Here is a 26,106-nt window from a genome sequence, read left to right as displayed (position 1 = left end):
GGCATTCCCTACAGTCAGCAAAACGTGGGCAGGTTGTGTCGTAAAGTAGTGGACGAGCCTCTGGTGGTGCCAAGCTGTCAGGACTGTAGAGTATGCCTCTGCTTAACGGCAAAACTTGTGACCTTGCTGTGGTCCTGCATGCTTCCGAGCCAGCTTTCCTGCTCTGCATCGCTACATTACTGTTTAGTCAAATAAATGCGCTCTCAGGGTCACGCTACGTACAACGATAGTAGAAGTGAGGGGAGAATTCTGTAGAATGACAAGCTGTTCTGGCAACTTACAATTTATATATCCAATTGACCAATTAACTTCGGTATTTAAGTAATAACTTTTCAAAGAGAGGACAGCAACTGCTCTTTATCCTCTGTTTTAGAAGCGAACTCCTACACAGTTTCTAGCTGGAAGGAGAGAAGGTGTCTTTGATTTGATAGCACTGTAGAAGTAGTAACTATTACTAGTAGCTACAGTCACTGTACCGCTGGTGCTGCTGCCGCAGCCACACGTCCGGCCTAACGCTGGTGGGCGTGCCCTCGGAGGTGTACCTGTACGGCAGCCTGCTGGGATGGTCGTGGATCTCGGCGCTGCTCACCGCCGTCGCCATCCACTACATCTACCTGCCGGTCTTCTTCGGACTGCAGGTCACGTCTGCCTATGAGGTAAGAGCGACAGCGCAAAATGACGAAGTTGTACTTACTCCCTTTACAAAATTTAACTGTGAATTCGAAACTCGATGGTTATCGTTGTCCTCTTCGTATTCACCTTTCAGTTGTGTCAGTCAGGTGCAATAAACACGTAGGCTATTATAATTAAGGTACTTGTTTCCAACAGTATATTTTCTCTACAGAAGCTTTTCATGCTTTTTGGCACCACATTGTGCGAGTAGTTACAGTTAATAACAATGTGTGTGGTTTGAGAATGGGCGTCTCATTCAGAGACCAGTGACCACTCTAGTAAAATATTCTATCAGTGCAATTGAGATGGACGAAATAAAAAGTTATCCAATTTTCTCAGTACTGAACAGTGTCGGACCTATCGTCCTGTGGCAGCAGGCATTTAATAAGCAAGTTGAATACTGTTCTGACTGATTTTCGCATCCTACAATCAACATGGTCTTGAAAGACTGGCCTCCTTTTCCGATTCCAAGTTCTTCATGGAGAGATCATGTCACTTCATTCTCCACCATTTAACGACACTGAATCAATCTGCACCTCCTAAATACCGTTTATCCATTTTTATAATGTTATAAGACATGCAAGCAAATGTGTAAAACATCCGAACTGTCCACGCAAGCCCAGGGTGTTAAACAGACATTCTATATAAATATGAATGTGGCCCTGTAAGGTAGCTAATATTAGATGCAGATCATAACAAATAATTAGAAATGTGGCTGTCACGTAACTAGAATGCATGAATTAATAAAAGTGAAAGTTGGCGATCTATTCTAGAAAGACAAAACACCTGTTCCCATTTTCATTCTACATCTAATTTATCAACTGTGTTCTCAGGGGTCAAGTGATACACAATAATCATGTTCAATTACTTTCAACACTCAATAACAAAATAATTAACTCTTGGACATAACTGGCAGTTATTAAGTAGTAATCTTTACAAATGAAAAAGTTATCACAGGCAAAAGTGATTAAAAATCCTCATCTATTATTTTTATTTCTACAATATCGTAGCTGGTCAATGCACTAAGTTGGTGGAGAATAAATTTACCTTCTAAACCAATGAAAAAAACTCTCATGTACTGAATATAAGGGTGCTTTACTATCCTAGCTTCGGATATTTAATGGTTAAAGCGTACTGAGGTTGGTGTGAGCAAAATCTTGATCAATAATTTACTGTGGCCTAATGATCGATGGTACTTTACCAATCGGGACCTGCAATGGCGTTGTCTCTGGGCTAGATCTGAAACGCTAATTCCCTACTCTGGCCTTGACTGAATTCATTCAGTCTCAGCTTTCCTGCATTCTGTAGAAAGTTAATGTTTCCCTAGTCGAAATAATGGTTATTGCACACTCACAAGGGCTGGAGCTACATGCACAGTTTCATTGCCCGCAAAAATTCACACAGGAATAATTGACTACCTCTTTGCTGTCTGTCTCCACGATACTTGAGGCTTATCGTCCACACTTCGCAGATGCAAAGCTCTCAACGCCCTCGCTATTTTCCACAACTTGAGCAGTCTGCCTTGAGATGAGAGAGATGTAGAAATTTTTAATTCTCAAAATGCTTTTATATACTGGAGATCTCTCCACCATGTCGCATTTGCATCGTCCAGTATGGGTGGCTTCAGCCAACCGCCGTCTTGTTAGAGGTGAATTTTTATTTTTCTTGCCGGGTCGCCGCTAGCCCTGTTAGAGCCGAGCAGCCACTTACCCTCGGTCCCAGCCGTAGTTATATTAAAAGTAATAATGTATTGCTCTGGCCTTATCCCTTTCTGCACTGAAGCTCAGTTCGTCTCCAAAATGCGTTTCTCTTTAACTTATTTATGCATGCCCCTGTCCTTATATTGGTAGATGTTGTTTTGATAGTTTTTGGTACATGAGATTACTGCAATTGCTTTTTGTTGATAATACAGTTTTCTGAGGACCTCATACTGTATTGTACTGTCGTTATGCACTGAGCTCATGTAAGGTCTGTAAGATACAGACGCTTTAAATATTTGTGGATGATATCAAGATAAGGACTATGGTACATTAGAAAACTTTTAAGATAGAGAAAACTCTTGTAGTGAGGTAGATATTAAAACCTGGCCATCAACAGATCTTTTTCATTGATCGAGTTTCAGATCTGAGAACCAATAAACGTTCTTTCAATTCTGGGAAATTTCTCTGCAAGGATTTAGAAATATGTTTGCTATGTATGTTTCTGCAGTCACTTGGCTATAAATCCTTCCTTTTAAAGTATGAAATTATACATTCGTTGATCGGTGGAAAATTTTACTCGTGAGATTAAGCAAAAAGAAGTAACGATGTTAAAGAGAAACGGAAAAAGAGAAGAACTTCCTTACTTCGTAGATATATAATAGGCCTCGTCGAGCAGTTCATAATATGTAAATACAAACAAATACACTCAAACAGAGGGCCATTCACATCTGTCATCACTCGTTTGCTTAACCTAGTAAATACTTTGACTTAATTTCGAGAAATGTCTTCGCAGACATTTTCATATTTTTAAAACGAATATACGTGTGAACTAAATATTTTTTAAGATATCTGCCGATGCAGCCAGATGCAAAGGTTTCACCATTATAATTAAAAAAAACTTTATCGAAGCTACTATAGTTGAGGCAAATGTAAATTAATCAGTGTTTCAGAAGTCACTTGCAAAAGGAAGCCACCCTCCCCTCACCTCCCGTTAAAGCTAATCTACATGTGGATTTCAGTATAATGAAGTAACATGCAGTCTACATCATCTGTGGTCTAAAGCCTAATCCACCTTACCTGTATGTCAAACTTTTACTTGAGTGTGCTCGCCAAACAACCTCATATTTGATGGAAGTCATGTCGCAGTTCTTCAAGAAATGAAGTGTCACCAGAACTCTAAGGAAAATTCTTAATTGTATACCTAAAACGGAATAGATATTTTAATCGGTTGGGAAAAGGATTACTTGCATTTATGCTGACTCTGAGCGTCAGAAAGGGAAATACTGCGAATTGTGACTATACATATGCTTCTCTCAACAGGACTAAATTGTCGAGTACTCTGTACGATAGTCTGTGCTGAACTGTTTAAGTCAAACGAACTACAAGAAATCCAATTAAAGCATACACAAAAGTGATTTACATTTTCGCGTAGTTGTATGAAGTGAACATCAGCTGTTGTTCAACTCACAGTCTTTATTACTCAATGCATACAGTTTTTCTTTCAATAGCTGTACGTATCATAACACACATCACAAGATGTTCCATTTGAGGATTGTTAACATCCTAATGAACTTACAGTATAAGTAAACATAAGTAAACAGTGCATACATTATTGAAACTAAGTTCAGCGGGCAGTCGGCTCTTCGTCTAAAACACTACAAAACGTAATTTCTAAAACAACTTCGGCTGGAAGCTCGTCGACTGGAGTAGAATAGTCTTCAGGGATTAGTTCCACTTCGAACTGGCCCTCAATGACCAGTGAAGATCTGTCTGGAGAGGCTACGGACCGCAATGGTTTACCAACCGGACTGTCACCTGCCATGTAGCTCGACAACCACAAGTGATAGTCTGAAGGCGGGTCTTCGTCTAAAACACTACAAAATGTCATATCTAAAACAACCTCGGCTGAAAGCTCGTCGACTGGAGTAGAATAGTCTTCAGGGATTTTTTCCGCTTCGAACTGGCCCCCAATGACCAGTGAAGATCTGTCTGGGGAGGCTACGGACCGCAATGGTTTACCAAGAGGACTATCACCTGCCATAAGGCTCGACAACCACAAGTGATAGTCTGAAGACGGGTCTTCGTCTAAAACACTACAAAATATCATTTCTAAAACAACTTCGGCTGGAAGCTCGTCGACTGGTGTAGAATAGTCTTCAGGGATTAGTTCCACTTCGAACTGGCCCCCAATGACTAATAAAGATCTGTCTGGAGAAGCTACGGACCGCAATGGTTTACCAACCGGACTGTAACCTGCCATAAGGCTCGACAACCACAAGTGATAGTCTGAAGGCGGGTCTTCGTCTAAAATACTACAAAATGTAATTTCTAAAACAACTTCGGCAGGAAGTATGCGACTGGAGTAGAATAGTCTTCAGGGATTAGTTCCACTTCGAACTGGCCCTCAATGACCAGTGAAGATCTGTCTGGAGAGGCTACGGACCGCAATGGTTTACCAACCGGACTATCACCTGCCATAAGGCTCGACAACCACAAGTGATAGTCTGAAGGCGGGTCTTCGTCTAAAACACTACAAAATGTCATATCTAAAACAACCTCGGCTGAAAGCTCGTCGACTGGAGTAGAATAGTCTTCAGGGATTTTTTCCGCTTCGAACTGGCCCCCAACGACCAGTGAAAATCTGTCTGGAGAGGCTACGGACCGCAATGGTTTACCAACAGGACTATCACCTGCCATAAGGCTCGACAACCACAAGTGATAGTCTGAAGACGGGTCTTCGTCTAAAACACTACAAAATATCATTTCTAAAACAACTTCGGCTGGAAGCTCGTCGACTGGAGTAGAATAGTCTTCAGGGATTAGTTCCACTTCGAACTGGCCCTCAATGACCAGTGAAGATCTGTCTGGAGAGGCTACGGACCGCAATGGTTTACCAACCGGACTGTCACCTGCCATGTGGCTCGACAACCACAAGTGAGAGTCTGAAGGCGGGTCTTCGTCTAAAACACTACAAAATGTCATATCTAAAACAACCTCGGCTGAAAGCTCGTCGACTGGAGTAGAATAGTCTTCAGGGATTTTTTCCGCTTCGAACTGGCCCCCAATGACCAGTGAAGATCTGTCTGGAGAGGCTACGGACCGCAATGGTTTACCAACAGGACTATCACCTGCCATAAGGCTCGACAACCACAAGTGATAGTCTGAAGACGGGTCTTCGTCTAAAACACTACAAAATGTAATTTCTAAAACAACTTCGGCTGGAAGCTCGTCGACTGGAGTAGAATAGTCTTCAAGGATTAGTTCCACTTCGAACTGGCCCTCAATGACCAGTGAAGATCTGTCTGGAGAGGCTACGGACTGCAATGGTTTACCAACCGGACTGTCACCTGCCATAAGGCTCGACAACCACAAGTGATAGTCTGAAGGCGGGTCTTCGTCTAAAATACTACAAAATGTAATTTCTAAAACAACTTCGGCAGGAAGTATGCGACTGGAGTAGAATAGTCTTCAGGGATTAGTTCCACTTCGAACTGGCCCTCAATGACCAGTGAAGATCTGTCTGGAGAGGCTACGGACCGCAATGGTTTACCAACCGGACTGTCACCTGCCATGTGGCTCGACAACCACAAGTGATAGTCTGAAGGCGGGTCTTCGTCTAAAACACTACAAAATGTCATATCTAAAACAACCTCGGCTGAAAGCTCGTCGACTGGAGTAGAATAGTCATCAGGGATTTTTTCCGCTTCGAACTGGCCCCCAATGACCAGTGAAGATCTGTCTGGAGAGGCTACGGACCGCAATGGTTTACCAACAGGACTATCACCTGCCATAAGGCTCGACAACCACAAGTGATAGTCTGAAGACGGGTCTTCGTCTAAAACACTACAAAATATCATTTCTAAAACAACTTCGGCTGGAAGCTCGTCGACTGGAGTAGAATAGTCTTCAGGGATTAGTTCCACTTCGAACTGGCCCTCAATGACCCGTGAAGATCTGTCTGGAGAGGCTACGGACCGCAATGGTTTACCAACCGGACTGTCACCTGCCATGTGGCTCGACAACCACAAGTGATAGTCTGAAGGCGGGTCTTCGTCTAAAACACTACAAAATGTCATATCTAAAACAACCTCGGCTGAAAGCTCGTCGACTGGAGTAGAATAGTCTTCAGGGATTTTTTCCGCTTCGAACTGGCCCCCAATGACCAGTGAAGATCTGTCTGGAGAGGCTACGGACCGCAATGGTTTACCAACAGGACTATCACCTGCCATAAGGCTCGACAACCACAAGTGATAGTCTGAAGACGGGTCTTCGTCTAAAACACTACAAAATGTAATTTCTAAAACAACTTCGGCTGGAAGCTCGTCGACTGGAGTAGAATAGTCTTCAGGGATTAGTTCCACTTCGAACTGGCCCTCAATGACCAGTGAAGATCTGTCTGGAGAGGCTACGGACCGCAATGGTTACCAACCGGACTGTCACCTGCCATAAGGCTCGACAACCACAAGTGATAGTCTGAAGGCGGGGCTTCGTCTAAAATACTACAAAATGTAATTTCTAAAACAACTTCGGCAGGAAGTATGCGTCTGGAGTAGAATAGTCTTCAGGGATTAGTTCCACTTCGAACTGGCCCTCAATGACCAGTGAAGATCTGTCTGGAGAGGCTACGGACCGCAATGGTTTACCAACCGGACTGTCACCTGCCATGTGGCTCAACAACCACAAGTGATAGTTGAAGGCGGGTATTCGTCTAAAACACTACAAAATGTCATATCTAAAACAACCTCGGCTGAAAGCTCGTCGACTGGAGTAGAATAGTCTTCAGGGATTTTTTCCGCTTCGAACTGGCCCCCAATGACCAGTGAAGATCTGTCTGGAGAGGCTACGGACCGCAATGGTTTACCAACAGGACTATCACCTGCCATAAGGCTCGACAACCACAAGTGATAGTCTGAAGACGGGTCTTCGTCTAAAACACTACAAAATGTAATTTCTAAAACAACTTCGGCTGGAAGCTCGTCGACTGGAGTAGAATAGTCTTCAGGGATTAGTTCCACTTCGAACTGGCCCTCAATGACCAGTGAAGATCTGTCTGGAGAGGCTACGGACCGCAATGGTGTACCAACCGGACTGTCACCTGCCATGTGGCTCGACAACCACAAGTGATAGTCTGAAGGCGGGTCTTCGTCTAAAACACTACAAAATGTCATATCTAAAACAACCTCGGCTGAAAGCTCGTCGACTGGAGTAGAATAGTCTTCAGGGATTTTTTCCGCTTCGAACTGGCCCCCAATGACCAGTGAAGATCTGTCTGGAGAGGCTACGGACCGCAATGGTTTACCAACAGGACTATCACCTGCCATAAGGCTCGACAACCACAAGTGATAGTCTGAAGACGGGTCTTCGTCTAAAACACTACAAAATGTAATTTCTAAAACAACTTCGGCTGGAAGCTCGTCGGCTGGAGTAGAATAGTCTTCAGGGATTTGTTCCACTTCGAACTGGCCCTCAATGACCAGTGAAGATCTGTCTGGAGAGGCTACGGACCGCAATGGCTTACCAACCGGACTGTCACCTGCCATAAGGCTCGACAACCACAAGTGATAGTCTGAAGGCGGGTCTTCGTCTAAAATACTACAAAATGCAATTTCTAAAACAACTTCAGCAGGAAGTATGCGACTGGAGTAGAATAGTCTTCAGGGATTAGTTCCACTTCGAACTGGCCCTCAATGACCAGTGAAGATCTGTCTGGATAGGCTACGGACCGCAATGGTTTACCAACCGGACTGTCACCTGCCATGTGGCTCGACAACCACAAGTGATAGTCTGAAGACGGGTCTTCGTCTAAAACACTACAAAATGTCATATCTAAAACAACCTCGGCTGAAAGCTCGTCGACTGGAGTAGAATAGTCTTCAGGGATTTTTTCCGCTTCGAACTGGCCCCCAATGACCAGTGAAGATCTGTCTGGAGAGGCTACGGACCGCAATGGTTTACCAACAGGACTATCACCTGCCATAAGGCTCGACAACCACAAGTGATAGTCTGAAGACGGGTCTTCGTCTAAAACACTACAAAATGTAATTTCTAAAACAACTTCGGCTGGAAGCTCGTCGACCGGAGTAGAATAATCTTCAGGGATTAGTTCCACTTCGAACTGGCCCTCAATGACCAGTGAAGATCTGTCTGGAGAGGCTACGGACCGCAATGGTTTACCAACCGGACTGTCACCTGCCATGTGGCTCGACAACCACAAGTGATAGTCTGAAGGCGGGTCTTCGTCTAAAACACTACAAAATGTAATTTCTAAAACAACTTCGGCAGGAAGTATGCGACTGGAGTAGAATAGTCTTCAGGGATTAGTTCCACTTCGAACTGGCCCTCAATGACCAGTGAAGATCTGTCTGGAGAGGCTACGGACCGCAATGGTTTACCAACCGGACTGTCACCTGCCATGTGGCTCGACAACCACAAGTGATAGTCTGAAGGCGGGTCTTCGTCTAAAACACTACAAAATGTCATATCTAAAACAACGTCGGCTGAAAGCTCGTCGACTGGAGTAGAATAGTCTTCAGGGATTTTTTCCGCTTCGAACTGGCCCCCAATGACCAGTGAAGATCTGTCTGGAGAGGCTACGGACCGCAATGGTTTACCAACAGGACTATCACCTGCCATAAGGCTCGACAACCACAAGTGATAGTCTGAAGACGGGTCTTCGTCTAAAACACTACAAAATGTAATTTCTAAAACAACTTCGGCTGGAAGCTCGTCGACCGGAGTAGAATAATCTTCAGGGATTAGTTCCACTTCGAACTGGCCCTCAATGACCAGTGAAGATCTGTCTGGAGAGGCTACGGACCGCAATGGTTTACCAACCGGACTGTCACCTGCCATGTGGCTCGACAACCACAAGTGATAGTCTGAAGGCGGGTCTTCGTCTAAAACACTACAAAATGTAATTTCTAAAACAACTTCGGCAGGAAGTATGCGACTGGAGTAGAATAGTCTTCAGGGATTAGTTCCACTTCGAACTGGCCCTCAATGACCAGTGAAGATCTGTCTGGAGAGGCTACGGACCGCAATGGTTTACCAACCGGACTGTCACCTGCCATGTGGCTCGACAACCACAAGTGATAGTCTGAAGGCGGGTCTTCGTCTAAAACACTACAAAATGTCATATCTAAAACAACCTCGGCTGAAAGCTCGTCGACTGGAGTAGAATAGTCTTCAGGGATTTTTTCCGCTTCGAACTGGCCCCCAATGACCAGTGAAGATCTGTCTGGAGAGGCTACGGACCGCAATGGTTTACCAACAGGACTATCACCTGCCATAAGGCTCGACAACCACAAGTGATAGTCTGAAGATGGGGCTTCGTCTAAAACACTACAAAATGTAATTTCTAAAACAACTTCGGCTGGAAGCTCGTCGACTGGTGTAGAATAGTCTTCAGGGATTAGTTCCACTTCGAACTGGCCCCCAATGACTAATAAAGATCTGTCTGGAGAAGCTACGGACCGCAATGGTTTACCAACCGGACTGTAACCTGCCATAAGGCTCGACAACCACAAGTGATAGTCTGAAGGCGGGTCTTCGTCTAAAATACTACAAAATGTAATTTCTAAAACAACTTCGGCAGGAAGTATGCGACTGGAGTAGAATAGTCTTCAGGGATTAGTTCCACTTCGAACTGGCCCTCAATGACCAGTGAAGATCTGTCTGGAGAGGCTACGGACCGCAATGGTTTACCAACCGGACTGTCACCTGCCATGTGGCTCGACAACCACAAGTGATAGTCTGAAGGCGGGTCTTCGTCTAAAACACTACAAAATGTCATATCTAAAACAACCTCGGCTGAAAGCTCGTCGACTGGAGTAGAATAGTCTTCAGGGATTTTTTCCGCTTCGAACTGGCCCCCAATGACCAGTGAAGATCTGTCTGGAGAGGCTACGGACCGCAATGGTTTACCAACAGGACTGTCACCTGCCATAAGGCTCGACAACCACAAGTGATAGTCTGAAGACGGGTCTTCGTCTAAAACACTACAAAATGTAATTTCTAAAACAACTTCGGCTGGAAGCTCGTCGACTGGAGTAGAATAGTCTTCAGGGATTAGTTCCACTTCGAACTGGCCCTCAATGACCAGTGAAGATCTGTCTGGAGAGGCTACGGACCGCAATGGTTTACCAACCGGACTGTCACCTGCCATGTGGCTCGACAACCACAAGTGATAGTCTGAAGGCGGGTCTTCGTCTAAAATACTACAAAATGTAATTTCTAAAACAACTTCGGCAGGAAGTATGCGACTGGAGTAGAATAGTCTTCAGGGATTAGTTCCACTTCGAACTGGCCCTCAATGACCAGTGAAGATCTGTCTGGAGAGGCTACGGACCGCAATGGTTTACCAACCGGACTGTCACCTGCCATGTGGCTCGACAACCACAAGTGATAGTCTGAAGGCGGGTCTTCGTCTAAAACACTACAAAATGTAATTTCTAAAACAACTTCGGCAGGAAGTATGCGACTGGAGCAGAATAGTCTTCAGGGATTAGTTCCACTTCGAACTGGCCCTCAATGACCAGTGAAGATCTGTCTGGAGAGGCTACGGACCGCAATGGTTTACCAACCGGACTGTCACCTGCCATGTGGCTCGACAACCACAAGTGATAGTCTGAAGGCGGGTCTTCGTCTAAAACACTACAAAATGTCATATCTAAAACAACCTCGGCTGAAAGCTCGTCGACTGGAGTAGTATAGTCTTCAGGGATTTTTTCCGCTTCGAACTGGCCCCCAATGACCAGTGAAGATCTGTCTGGAGAGGCTACGGACCGCAATGGTTTACCAACAGGACTATCACCTGCCATAAGGCTCGACAACCACAAGTGATAGTCTGAAGACGGGTCTTCGTCTAAAACACTACAAAATGTAATTTGTAAAACAACTTCGGCTGGAAGCTCGTCGACTGGTGTAGAATAGTCTTCAGGGATTAGTTCCACTTCGAACTGGCCCCCAATGACTAATAAAGATCTGTCTGGAGAAGCTACGGACCGCAATGGTTTACCAACCGGACTGTAACCTGCCATAAGGCTCGACAACCACAAGTGATAGTCTGAAGGCGGGTCTTCGTCTAAAATACTACAAAATGTAATTTCTAAAACAACTTCGGCAGGAAGTATGCGACTGGAGTAGAATAGTCTTCAGGGATTAGTTCCACTTCGAACTGGCCCTCAATGACCAGTGAAGATCTGTCTGGAGAGGCTACGGACCGCAATGGTTTACCAACCGGACTGTCACCTGCCATGTGGCTCGACAACCACAAGTGATAGTCTGAAGGCGGGTCTTCGTCTAAAACACTACAAAATGTAATTTCTAAAACAACTTCGGCAGGAAGTATGCGACTGGAGTAGAATAGTCTTCAGGGATTAGTTCCACTTCGAACTGGCCCTCAATGACCGGTGAAGATCTGTCTGGAGAGGCTACGGACCGCAATGGTTTATCAACTGGACTGTCACCGTTCATAAGGCTCGATAACCACGAGTGATAGTCTGGAGGCCATTTCTTTCCATAGGACAACGTTACCGTATCAGAACAGTGGTGGGTCCACAATATTCTACGCCCCGTTTCGTTTCCCTTCGTATCCACCCCTCAAGAGCTGACATTTCAGTAAGATAATGCGCGGCCACACACGGCGAGAGTATCTGTTGCGTCTTGGAGCTTGCTAAACCATACTGTGGCCAGAAAGGTGGCCGGATTTCTGCACAGCTGAAAACGGTTGGAGCAATATGTGCAGGGCACTCCAGTGAGCTCAGGATTTTGGCAATCTAATGCGCCAGGTGGACAGAGTTGGCACGATATCCCTCAGGAAGCCATCCTACTGATCTATCAGTCAAAGCCTAGCCAAATAACTGCTTTCACATGTTCTGGAGTTAGACCAACACCTTATTGACTTGCTCACTTTGTGAAGATGTTTCTCTTGAAGAAATCATTCACTTTTCCTGAAACTGTAATCGTTTGTTTGTTTGTACATGTACAGCATATCTACCATTTTCCGTCCTATTCTGATAATTTCTTTGTTATGCGTCTTTTTATTTTGGACTTGGAATGCAATAATATAAAGTTATTACTACACTACTAAACGCGAGAAGTAGTTACATTAGAAAGTATATTGTTAAAATAAATGAAAGAGTTAATAGGGCTTATGTCTGCTTTACGTAGATGCTGTAGAGTTTAAAAAGGATGCGATCGATATCAGTTAATGAATACAGCGCCGTTAACGTAGTTACTGTACAGTGAAGGTAAATGTTTGGAATGTGTCATATTTTGTAATATTTCTTCCACCTTATTTTCATTTGACGGGTATTAACGTTGAATTTTGAAATTTTGCATTACTTTCAGTATTTGGAGCGCCGATATAACAAGACATTGCGGGTAATAGCATCTGGCATCTATGCTTTCAACATGGTACTTCATATACCGTTCTTCATCTACGTGCCGGCTTTAGTCTTCAACCAAGGTAAGCATTAAAATCTCGAAATTTTCCTTAAACTTTGTTATGTTGTTCAATTTAGCGGAGACTAAACTGAAGAGTAACTTCAGCCTCTTTGTTGAAGATAGATGTTTTAAAAATTTTACTTCAGTCCTTCAGAGACTGACATTATGCAAAATAGTTCAAACTTAGAAAAAGGTTGTTATAGTTTCTATTTTATGAGGAACAAACCGACGAGGCAGTTCCTTATGAGATCTTAGCTTTGTATGGACACAATGGCTCAAAGTGAAGTGGTGTAGTTATTCGCAGTGTGAGTAAACGAGTCTAGGAGGTCAGCCGCCATGTATCCGCCCGTCTCAGTCGAAGAAACGAACATTTATCTTAATGGCGAGGCTCTGTCGCTTGAAGAGCACTCACTACAGTTCAATCAGTCGTTAAGAATGTGAACATTAGTCATGGGATAGTGATAAATTTAACTCAGACGAGGTCTAGTATGTGCACGTAATTTAAATTTTCATGAGAATTCTTCCCCTCGATGTTCATCACGCTGAAGTCCTATGAGATAAGAACTATCACATTTCGGAATAATAAGCTGTCATATACAGATAGACGTCACTACAAGATTCCAAATTACTCATCAAATAAAAAGCAAACAAGAACGTTGTAAGTGAAGCAATCCAGACCTTCAAATGTATCTTGGAGATACTGTAAAATTTAACTCCAGCTATAGTGCGAAAAAGAGTAATATCACTATGACAGATCGGCCGTCCAAACCGACATTCCGTCAGATTAGAAGGTTGCCGTGACACAACGTTATCTACAGTTACGTTCGTCAATTTTGTAACATTTACTCGGATCCGAAATTATAAAATACATCAACATACTGTCGCATAACCACTATGGACTCAAGGTTGTTGTGAGGCATAACTGGCTCTTTATTCACACAAAGTAAAGAGTGCTATCGAAATCGGTTCTCAAGTTCATTTCATATTTCCAGATTTCCACAAAGGTTTTGAGACTGTTCGTCACGAACGGCTTCTAATCAAACGGCGTGCCGTTAGAATGATATTTCAGTTGTGCCGCTAGAGGCGTAATTTCCTGCCAGAAAGCCTACAGTGTGAAGTTATTGATGGGAAGTCACTGAGTGCAACAGAAGTGTTTTCGGGGTTCTCCAAAGAGTTGTTGTATGCCCTCTTCTGTTCTTACGTTACAGGAGCCATTCAGCAGACAAACTCAAGAGCCCTTTTCGATTTTTGACAGATAACGCAGTAGTTTCGAGTCTAGTGAAGTATTCGGAAGATTAAAACAAAGGCATTTAGACGGGATCTCTGCTAGGAACGAAAAGTCGCAATTTATCCTAAGCAAGAAAAAATACACGATCCCCCACATGAGTGTTAAAAAAATCCATGAAATTTCGGTTACAAGTTACAAGTTTGATTAACTAAAGTTTAAATATTGTAAATTTGTCTAAATACTTTTTTCAATCACGAAAGTCTTCACTTGGAACCGTCACATAGAAAATGTTGTGGGGAAGACGAACCATGCACAACCATTTATTTTCAGAACAATTAGAAAATGCAACAAACGTACCAAAGACACTGGCTACATCAAAAACGTCCGTCCTCTTCCAGTACTGTGCGCCATATCGGCTCCTTACCAGACAGGACTGGCGGAAGGCACCATAATAACAGCAGCTCGATTCGTATTATCGCCCAGTGTTGGAGATACTGTCACGCACATGATAAGCGATTTCCAGTGGCAATCCTTAGAACGAAAGGCGTTTTTCATTGCGGTGAGATATTTCCGCGAAATCTCAATCACCAACTTTCACTTCTGAATGCCAAAATATTACATTCACTTCCACTTGCAAATGGAGAAATAATGATTATTGTAATAATGTTAATAAAACTGAACTCGCATGGAAAAATTTAGGTGCTTATTTTTTCCCACTGGCTGTTCGAGATTGGAGCAGTCCAGAAATACTTTGGAAGAGTTTCTGTGAACACTTAACCACACATTTAAGTGTAGTTTCCAAAGCAATTACGTAGATGTATATATGAGGGTTAAAGGTAGTCCTTGACTAGTTTCTGAATACGTATCTGTGTTTTTCGAATGTAGCGAAGGGGGAACAGAGGGGGGAAAGCTATGTTGTGGTAAACACGTCGTCACCCATTTGAGGCATAGATGTGCACATGTGGTGTAAGTGGCAGTTACAGTGTACGGTGTATCCGATTTACATCTATATCTACCTACATACTCCATAAGCAATGGTACGGAGCGTGGTGGAATTTACCCTGTGCCACTGCTTGTCATTTCTTTTCCTGTTCTACTCGCAGACGCAACGAAGGAAAAGCTACTAACTATATACCTCCGCGTGAGCATTAATTCTCGTATTTTATCTTCGTTGTCCTTATGCCAAATATATGGTGGCGGCAGCAGAATGGTTCTGCAGTTTCAGATGCCGGTTCTCTATATTTTCTCAGTAGTATTTCCCTAAAAGAACATCGTTTTCCTTCGGTAGTTTCCCGTTTCAATTCTCGAACCTGCCGCTAACAAATCTAGCAGCGCGTCTTCGAATTGCTTCTGTGTCTTCCTTTCATCCGACCTGCTATCGATCCCAAACACTGTGGCAGTATTCAAGAGCAGGTCACATTAGTGACCTGCATGTGCCCTCCTTTACGAATGAACCACTATCCCAAAGTGCTCCCAATGAACCGTAGTCAACCATTCGCCTCTCCTAGCACAATCTTCACATGCTCGTCTGATGTCATATCGCTTTGCATTATTACGTGCAGATGTCAAACCGGACACTACAAATGCTGGATCCGAACATCACGGATTTACATTTCCTACTTATCGAAAGCAACACATACTTTTTTCTACATTTACAGCTACCTACCATTCACCACACCAACGACAAATTTAGTCTAAATCATCTTGTATCGTCCTACAGTCACTCGATTGCCTCACATTTCCGTACGTTACAGCATCATGAGGCAAGAACTGGAGATTGCTGCGCGATCCGTCCGTCAGATTATTAATATACGGAGAAAATAATAGCGTTCCCATGAGACATCCATGGAACATTACTGATGATCTTTGTCTCTGATGATGAGCAAGAGAACAAGCTGCTGTAGTCAGTTTCAAACGCTGTTGAACAAGGACGCTGCACAGTCGCCTAAGGTGATAAAAAATAGAACTGCCAATGGAAGTAACCGAAGGTTGCTGCTTTCGCAAATTTTTCAGTTTTTAATGAAGCGATTAGTGGTTTCATTCTTTGAATCTGAAGAGGGAAGACTGTTCTTCCGGGATGCGGCTGTTTTAATCTCATCATATTTACACGTGCTTAATGAAACATGTATGGTAGGGACGCATTATTCTTTTAAATAGTTGAGTCAAAAATTTATATGTTGAACATAGCAAAGGTGCGGATCACAGTTGCTTGTCTAAGGGCGCTGCAAGAAAGTGGCAACTTTCCCAGCCAGACGATACCGACTGTTTTCAGAGTCTAATACACTTGGCGGAACTGTGAGTACATCATTGTTATACTTTCTCCAAAAACTAGTAATGAGGAGAAAGCAGAGCTGATGAAGACCAGGGTGCAGAGAGAATGGCAGCAAGACTGAATGCTTTGAGGTCCTCGTCTCGGTCATTTGTACCCTTATAGCTACGCTTATGACGTTGTCCCACCGGGGCGAGCGACGGATGGGTTTGTCATGTCAATTATCCATTCAGCTTCTTCTAGCTCGCTCTGCACCGAACTTGGTTTACTAGGTCCAGTTAAATTTGAAACGTGTCAATTTCTCTGTAACACCGAAATGCCCCGAGTTACAAAATTTTACTTCACTCTTGGTCAAACTGTGCTGTGAAGTTAGCTGCCTTGGCTATGAGTGATGCCGAAAACCCCCTCAGGTCGGTGTGTTTTTGATTTAATGTCAACAATACTGCCCAGTTGCTTACTTACTTACCACATCTGAATAGCTGGTCACTATAGCCTGCCGAGGATGGAATAAAACTTGTCACTAAAGCCTGCCAAGGCTGGAATAAAACTTCAAAATTGGACAATTCGGGCACTGGACTTTTTCGGGGCTCAGGCAGTAGTAGCCGACCAAGACAGACGCAGCAACAGGGAAGTAACCGCTTATGAGGTAAGTGATTTGTGAAACGTATAGGTTAATGTTAGTCAGGGCCATTCTTTTGTAGGGATTTTTGAAAGTCAGATTGCGTTGCGCCAAAAATATTGTGTGTCATTTTAGTGTTGATCAGAATAGGTAAAGAGCGAAATGCGAAATGTCTGAGTACATTCAGTTCTGCTCAGCTGTTTGAAAATCAAATAACGTAGGGGCTTACCAGCACAGTAATTCATTAATTTTTCTAAGGGGACGTTACATGCTTTTGTGACATTTACGAGTTCCTAACCAGGAGCGAATTTTATTACATCATCTGTGTGCTTTAATAGATTACTTTCTTGAGTTTCAGCGTGTAAATTTAATATCTGTTAGCCATTGTTTTCGCGTTTTCGTTTGCGTTGGAAAGTTGACATATTTTGTGAAATATTACAAGTTCCTAATCAGGGTCGAAATATTTAGTTTCACCTGAGTGCTTCGGTAGTTAGGTTTTTCAATATCTGCGTATTATTAGAGACAGTTCCCGCGTTTTCTTCAGGGTCTACAGTAGATTTGCGCAGCACGTGCCGATAGTCCGTCTATCTTCATAGTATAGTTTTCTACGGTCTATAGTATGGACAGGGACTGCGATTGTTGTGTGTGGATGCGAGCCGAGTTGGTGGCACTTCGCTCTCAGCTTCAGGCTGTGATGGCTTCGGTTGCACAGCTTGAGGCTGTAGTGGATGGGCACCACTGTTGTGGGCCGTCCGTGGGGAACCAACGGACGTCCAGCAAGTCAGAGTCCTCCGATCGGTCCACACCGGGGGCCAACCCAGTTACTGCTCGCACTGAGGCTGATCCCTCACCTGTGGTCGAGTGGGATTTCGCCCCGGGGCGAAGCAGGTGGCGGAAGACTTCAAAGGCAACCGCACGTAAGGTCTTCCCGGTTTGTCGGATAAACAGGTCAGGTGCTGTCTGTGGCTGACACAGTCACTGAGTCAGATGCTGTCGCCTGTCCTGTTTCAGAGGAAACCTCTCAGCCTGCAAGATCCGGGAAATCGCAGAGAGTGGGATTATTGGTAGTTGGAAGCTCCAACGTTAGGCACGTTTTGGGCCACATTAGCGACTTGGCTGACAAGAAGGGTAAGGAAACCAATGTGCACTCTGTGTGCATACCGGGTGGAGTCTTTCCAGATGTGGAAAGGGTCTTCCCGGAGGAGGAGGAGGAGGAGATTAGTGTTTAACGTCCCGTCGACAACGAGGTCGTTAGAGACGGAGCGCAAGCTTTGGTTAGGGAAGGACGGGGAAGGAAATCGGCCGTGCCCTTTCAAAGAAACCATCCCGGCATTTGCCTGAAAGTATTTAGGGAAATCACGGAAAACCTAAATCAGGAAGGCCGGAGACGGGATTGAACCGTCGTCCTCCCGAATGCGAGTCCAGTGTGCTAATCACTTCGCCAACTCGCTCGGTGGTCTTCCCGGATGCCATGAAGAGCACAGGTTGCAGCCAACTGCAGGTGGTTGCTCGCGTCGGTTACCAATGATTTGTGTCACTTTGTATCAGAATAGATTCTCTTTGGTTTCGAGCGGCTAACAGAAGTGGTAAAGGCTGCCAGTCTTGCTTGCAAGATGAAAGCAGAGACGACCATTTGCAGCATAGTCGACAGGTCCGATTGCTGACCTCTGGTACAGAGCCGAGTGGAGGGTCTGAATCTAAGGCTCAGACCGTGTACGCTGCGCCAAACGGTAGTTGGGTTTCGGGTGCCGCTGAATAGGTTGGTGTCGTATATGCAGGAGGCGGCTGCACGGATAGCAGGGGCTGTGTGGCGTGGACTGGGCGGTATTTTAGGTTAGAGGGTCTCGGGAAAACACAAGAAGGGCTTCAGTCACAAAGGGTGCAGGCTGAACACAGGAAGAACGTAGATACATGAACCATTGGTATAACAGTTGTAAATTGTCGTAGTTGTGTTGGGAAAGTAACAGAACACCAAGCGCTAATAGAAAGCACTGATGTTAAAAATCGTTATAGCCGGATATAAGCTCAGCCGAAATTTTTGCCAAGAACCTAACGGTGTTAAGAAAAGATAAGCGAAACACATTTGGCGGTGGCGTGTTTATTGCTGTCAGAAGTAGTTTAACTTGTCGCGAAATTGAAGTGAGTTAGTACGGGCAGAGGTCAATGTTGGCAACCGGAATAAAATAATAATTGAATCCTTTTACCGATCTCCCAATTAAGATGATACAGGTTCTGAAAGGTTCAAAGAAAACTTGAGTTTAATTTCAAACACGTACCCCACTCATACGATAATAGTTGGTGCTGACTTCAATTTACCCTCGATATGTTGGCGTAAATACACGTTCAGTTCCGGGGGGTACGCATAAAATATCATCCGAAATTGTGCTAAACGCATTCTCTGAAAATTATTTCGAGCAGTTAGTTCATGAGCCCACGCGAATAGTAAACGGTTGTGAAAACACATTTGCCCTCTTAGCAACAAATAATCCTGAGTTAATAAGGAGCATCAAAACCGATTCAGGGATTAGTGAACACAGGGTTGTCGTAGCGAGATTGAATATTGTAATCCACAAATCCGCGAAAAATAAGCGAAAAGTATACCTACTCAAAAAAGCAGATAAAAATACACTTGACGCCTTCGTGAGAGACAATCTCCACTCATTCCAAATTAATAATATAAATGTAGACCCGATGTGGCTTAGATTCAAAGAAATAGTACCAGCAGAAATTGAAAGATTTGTACCAAATAAATGAACGAATGACGAAGCTGATTCTCTTTGGTGCACAACACGGGTTAGAACACTGTTGCAGAAACAACGAAACAAACTTGCCAAATTTAAACAGACGCCAAATCCCCAAGATTGGCGATCTTTTACAGAAGCTCTAAATTTAGCGCGGGCTTCAATGCGAGATGCTTGTAACAGTTACCACAACAAAACATTGTCTCGAAAACTGGCAGAAAACCCAAAGAGATTCTGGTCGTATGTGAAGTATGTTAGCGGCAAGAAACAATCAATGCCTTCTCTGCGCGATAGCAATGGAGATACTATCGAAGACAGTGCTGCCAAAACAAAGTTACTGAACACAGCCTTCCGAAATGCCTTCACAAAAGAATACGAAGTAAATATTCCAGAATTCAAATCGAGAACAGCATGCTTATCGAATATCGTCTCAGTTATGTGCCTGGATTTGTGATTTCCTGTCAAATAGGTCACAGTTCGTAGTAACTGACGGAAAGGAAAGCAGAAGTGATTTCTGGCGTTCCCCAAGGTAGTGTTATAGGCCCTTTGCTGTTCCTTATCTATAAAAACGATTTGGGAGACAATCTGATCAGCCGTCTTCGGTTGTTTGCAGATGACGCTGTCGTTTATCGACTAATAAAGTCATCGGAAGATCAAAACAAACTGCAAAAGAATTTAGAAAAGATATCTGAATGGTGCAAAAAGTGGCAGTTGACCCTAAATAACGAAAAGTGTGAGGTCATCCACATGAGTGCAAAAAGGAACTCGTTAAACTTCAGTTACACGATAAATCAATCTAATCTAAAAGCCGTATATTCAATTAAATACCTAGGTATTACAATTACGAACAATTTAAATTGGAAGGAATGCATACAAAATATTGTGGGGAAGGCTAACCAAAGACTGCGTTTCACTGGCTGGACATTTAGAAAATGCAAAAGACCTACTAACGAGAAATATGGGAGAGAGTGCCACAGAAACGATACAGGATGTGGGATGGACATCATTAAAAGAAAGGCGTTTTTCGTTGCGAAGGAACCTTGTCACGAAATTCCAATCATCAACTTTCTCCTCCGAATGTGAAAATATTTTGTTGACACGGACCTACATAGGGAGGAACGATCACCATGATAAAATATGGGAAATCAGAGCTTGTACGGAATGATACAGGTGTTAGATCTTTTCGCGCGCTATACGAGATTGGAATAATAGAGAATGGTGAAGGTAGTTCGATGAACCCTCTGCCCGGTACTTAAATGTGATTTGCAGAGTATTCATGTATATGTAAATGTAGATGAAGCAGTAGGACAGGCATTGGAAAGATTTGTCATCTAAGGCGCCGCCTCCGGGTCCCCCCTCATCCACTATTCCCCGAACTGAAAGGGCAGAACCCTGAATTCATCCACGATCTAATTCTGCTCTTTTACGATTTCCCATGTTGTGTGCTGACAGAATACACCTACATCAGCCAAACATAGTAATCAAAAGTGTTACTACCGTTTTGTGTCGATCTTGTAGAAGGTTGTCGAAAGAAAACGCTGGAGGGGCCTCACACAAGAGAGTTTGATAGCTCTACAACAAGGCACCAGCATAGTCTTCACATCACACAACAATACATGAGGCTAGGTTGGCATATGATATTTTGTTACATATCCCCTACTCACCCTAATTGTCTCTCATTAATTTCGGTTCTTCCTCTTTGCCGTTGGTGAGGAGCTGAATATATGCCATGTATTTGAAGGACGATAATGAAGTGAAGAAAGAAATTGGGCACTTCTCCTTAAGAAATAGAGCATTACAATCAAGGTATCCAGAAGCTCATGCATCGACGTGCGAAATATGTCACTGTCTGTGTCTGACATTGGAAAAGGCTACGGTGTGGCTGAGAGTTTTCACCACGAGTGCATTCGTTTGTTATATAAACGATAATATGCACCATCAGCGACTGCGGCTGAGGATTTCCAATGTGAAAACTCACCTTCGTTGTTTCAAAGGCAATGTAAAATAGGCCGGAGGAACTAATAGAAGTTCATAGCACCGTCTTCCTCTTGGTTGGTTGGTTGGTTGTTTGGGGAAGGAGACCAGACAGCGTGGTCATCGGTCTCATCGGATTAGGGAAGGATGTCGGCCGTGCCCTTTCAGAGGAACCATCCCGGCATTTGCCTGGAGTGATTTAGGGAAATCACGGAAAACCTAAATCAGGATGGCCGGACGCGGGATTGAACCGTCGTCCTCCCGAATGCGAGTCCAGTGTATAACCACTGCGCCACCTCGCTCGGTCTCTTCCTCTTGTACTGAGAAACTATCCCTAAAATGTGGAAGAAGCTGTAATCATCAAATTCATCGGGCTCCAGTAAGCAATGGAAACCACTGCAGCAAAGAAGCTTAATGTCCCACGATATGTGACCTATAATTGGAAGAGAGTTTGATGATGATCTCTCCATTGGAAAAAGTCCCGTATTATGTCTCAATTTGCATCTCCTGGACAGGAATGCCAAGGGACCAGTGACCATGGAAAAAGATTGAATTATCAACGAATGGTTAGGTGGAATGTGTGAACACTAAATGTCGTAGGAAAGATGAAGTTCAGAAATGGGAAATTCAGTGGCTCGGTCTAGATATAGTGTAGGTGCTCAGTGATATGCAAAGCAAAAACTTCAGCATTGATTTACACGGGGACTTAAATTAAACGCAGAGACAATTGCAGATAGGTGGAGAGGACGCACTGCGGGGTTTTACGAAGGGGAATAACTTTTCGATTTCGTAATAGGTGAAAAAATGCGTGTAATACATATTATTATTTCATAATATACAGGGTGGACCACTGATTGTGACTGGGCCAAATATCTCACGAAATAAGCATCAAATTGAAAAACTACAAAGAACGAAACTCGTCTAGCTTGAAGGGGGAAACCAGATGGCGCTATGGTTGGCCCGCTAGATGGCGCTGCCATAGGTCAAACGGATATCAACTGCGTTTTTTTTTAATAGGGACCCCCATTTTTTATTACATATTCGTGTAGTACGTACAGAAATATGAATGCTTTAGTTGGATCACTTTTTTTCGCTTTGTAATAGATGGTGCTGTAATAGTGACAAACGTATAAGTACGTGGTATCACGTAACATTCCACGAGTGAGGGCGGTATTTGCTTGGTGATACATTACCCGTGTGAAAATGGACCGTTTACCAATTGCGGAAAAGGTCCATATCGTGTTGATGTATGGCTATTGTGATCAAAATGCACAACGGGCGTGTGCTATGTATGCTGCTCGGTATCATCATACAAGTGTACGGACCGTTCGCCGGATAGTTACGTTATTCAAGGAAACAGGAAGTGTTCAGTCAGATGTGAAACGTCAACCATGACCTGCAACAAATAATGATGCCCAAGTAGGTGTTTTAGCTGCTGTCGCGGCTAATCCGCACATCAGTAGCAGACAAATTGCGCGAGAATCGGGAATTTCAAAAACGTCGGTGTTGAGAATGCTACATCAACATCGATTGCACCCGTACCATATTTCTATGCACCAGAAATTGCATGGCGACGACTTTGAACGTCGTGTACAGTTCTGCCACTGGGCAAAAGAGAAATTACGGGATGATGACAGAGTTTTTGCACGCGTTCTATTTAGCGACGAAGCGTCATTCTCCAACAGCGGTAACGTAAACCGACATAATATGTACTATTGGGCAACGGAAAATCCACGATGGCTGCGACAAGTGAAACATCGGCGACCTTGCCGGGTTAATGTATGGTGCGGCATTATGGGAGGAAGGATAATTGGCCCCCATTTTATCAGTGGCAATCTAAATGGTGCAATGTATTCTGATTTCCTACGTAATGTTATACCGATGTTACTACAAGATGCTTCACTGCATGACAGAATGGCGATGTACTTCCAACATGATAGATGTCCGGCACATAACTCTCGTGCGGTTGAAGCGGTACTGAATAGCATATTTTATGACAGGTGGATTGGTCGTCGAAGCACCCACCATACCATGGCCGGCACGTTCACCGGATCTGACCTCCCCGGATTTCTTTCTGTGGGGAAATTTGAAGGATATTTGCTATCGTGATCCACCGACAACGCCTGACAACATGCGTCAGCGCATTGTCCATGCATGTGCGAACATTACGGAAGGCGAACTACTCGCTGTTGAGAGGTATGTCGTTACACGTATTGCCAAATGCATTGAGGTTGACGGACCACATTTTGAGGATTTATTGCATTGATGTGGTATTTACAGGTAATCACGCTGTAACAGCATGCGTTCTCAGAAATGATAAGTTCACAAAGGTACGCATATCACATTGAAACAACCGAAATGAAATGTTCAACGTACCTGGGTTCTGTATTTTAATTTAAAAATCCTACCTGTTACCAACTGTTCGTCTAAAATTGTGAGCCATATATTTGTGACTATGGCAGCGCCATCAATCACAAAGTGAAAAAAGTTGTCGAACTAAAACATTTATATTTCGTTACGTACTACACGAATATGAAATAAAAAATGGGGTTCCTATTTTAAAAAAACGCAGTTGATATCCGTTTGACCTGTGGCAGAGCCGTCTAGCGAGTCAACCATAGCGCCATCTGGTTTTCCCCTTCAAGCTAGACAAATTCCGTTCTTTGTAGTTTTTTCGATTGACACTTATTTCTTGAGATATTTGGCCCGGTCACGATCAATAGACCACCCTGTATAATATATTGCCTGTAATCGGTGCATGAAGTCACTCGAGAGATCCAAAATGCTGCGAGCAGTCCAGCTAGCGCAATGACTGTCCGTAAGGAGTTAAAAGAATGGCGTACCGTACTTGAGATGCTCGTTACGAGTCACAGATATCTGTAATCAATGCTAAGCGATTCTTTAAATCATCGTATTTATATTGAATCTAGTATTAGAGTGAGCGTAAAATACAGCTTTGAAAGACGTATGGTCAAACAAGGCAGAGGATACACCTAAATTGAAATTATATGATGGCGTAATAGGAGGAAAATGAATGTGATACATGGTGAATCTAGTGTTAAAGGGCGGGTATAAGACAGCCTTAAAAAACTTCCGATGAAATAAGGCAGATGAAAAAAGACGAAGAACAAAGTGGTTGGTACAGAAAAGGTGTATGTGACAGGGATGCACCCTTTCGCTCCCACTATGTATTCAATTATCTGATCAACGGTACATGGACACCATTTATTGGATATCAGCATGTAGGCCGTCCATCGTTCGCCTTAATGACGACTTGAACTCTACTGGAGGCAATTTCATGAGGTTTCTGAATATCTGTGGACATATGGTAGGCCATTCTTCTTCAAGAACCGAAACCATGCAGGGTACCGATGCTGGATGCTAGTGTCTGGAGCGAATTCGATGTTCTGGTTGAGACTGTTGACAGGTGAGGAATGTTATTGTTTCAGGAACGTTATTGTCAACGAACTATTGGCTTACAGAGGCCGTTTATGACAAGGTACGTTGTAATGCTGACACAAACAACAATCATCTCCTAAATATTCTTCTACTGTACACAGTAGACAATGTCATAAAAGTGTTCATGTCCTTCCCCACTCGGCATTTTCCTAAGCATAATAAGGGGACCACACTTATCGCGAGAAATAACCCTGTAATGTACCACTACGTCCTCTGTACTTTCACTACACGCGAAGCCAGATGAAGATCTCCACGCATATGTCAGACCCAAACCGTTCAGTTGGATTGCCACAGCGAATAGCGTGATTCATCACTCCAAATCATTCGTTTCCAAATCATTCCTTTGCAGTATCCAGTATCCTCCTCAAGAATCGCTTAGCATTGATTACAGATATCTGTGACTCGTAACGAGCATCTCAAGTACGGTACGCCATTCTTTTAACTCCTTACGGACAGTCATTGCGCTAGCTGGACTGCTCGCAGCATTTTGGATCTCTCGAGTGACTTCATGCACCGATTACAGGCAATTTTTTAGAACCACCCTCCACTGTTTTCGGCGGTCCCTATCCGTCAGTATATGAGGTACCCAGGTCTTGGTTTAGCTGTGATTGTTCCTTCGCTTATGGAGTACACACTCAAAATCGACTTGAGAAATTTTAAAGAGTTGAAATATACTGATGGATTTGGTAATTTCTGAGAATATTTCTAGTGGAGAAGCAGCAGTCTGACTCAAAATACCTTAAAATGGATTAAAACTGTCTTGATTGCAATAAAATATTTCTTGATAATGGTTACCGGTTTCGGCGAGAATTTGGAAATATTCAGACCATTTATACCGTCATGGTTGGGGTGGCAGTGAACGGAGCAGATGTCATGACTCCACGAAAGCCAACTGCTCACTTGACGGTCGTGGACTCGTAACACCCGCTCCATTCACCGCCACCCCTACCATCATCGTATAAGTGGCCTGCAGATGGTCATATTTTGATCAAAGCCGT

General features: G+C 43.7%; 1 protein-coding gene across 1 annotated transcript in view; it reads left to right on the top strand.

Moving 5' to 3' along the window:
- Nucleotides 1-26,106, top strand: part of LOC124775989 (sodium-coupled monocarboxylate transporter 1-like) — a 150,717-nt gene that overhangs the window by 33,556 nt on the left and 91,055 nt on the right. Inside the window, exons 3-4 of the mRNA XM_047250830.1 lie at nucleotides 497-656; nucleotides 12,723-12,840. Coding sequence (XP_047106786.1) covers nucleotides 497-656; nucleotides 12,723-12,840 — 278 coding nt within the window. The remainder of the gene's footprint in view (nucleotides 1-496; nucleotides 657-12,722; nucleotides 12,841-26,106) is intronic.

This window comes from Schistocerca piceifrons, chromosome 2 (genome assembly GCF_021461385.2).
Source record: "Schistocerca piceifrons isolate TAMUIC-IGC-003096 chromosome 2, iqSchPice1.1, whole genome shotgun sequence".
Classification (NCBI taxonomy): Eukaryota; Metazoa; Arthropoda; class Insecta; order Orthoptera; family Acrididae; genus Schistocerca; species Schistocerca piceifrons.
Note: the sequence above shows the minus strand (reverse complement) of the source record. Positions and strands in the feature narration are given on the sequence as shown.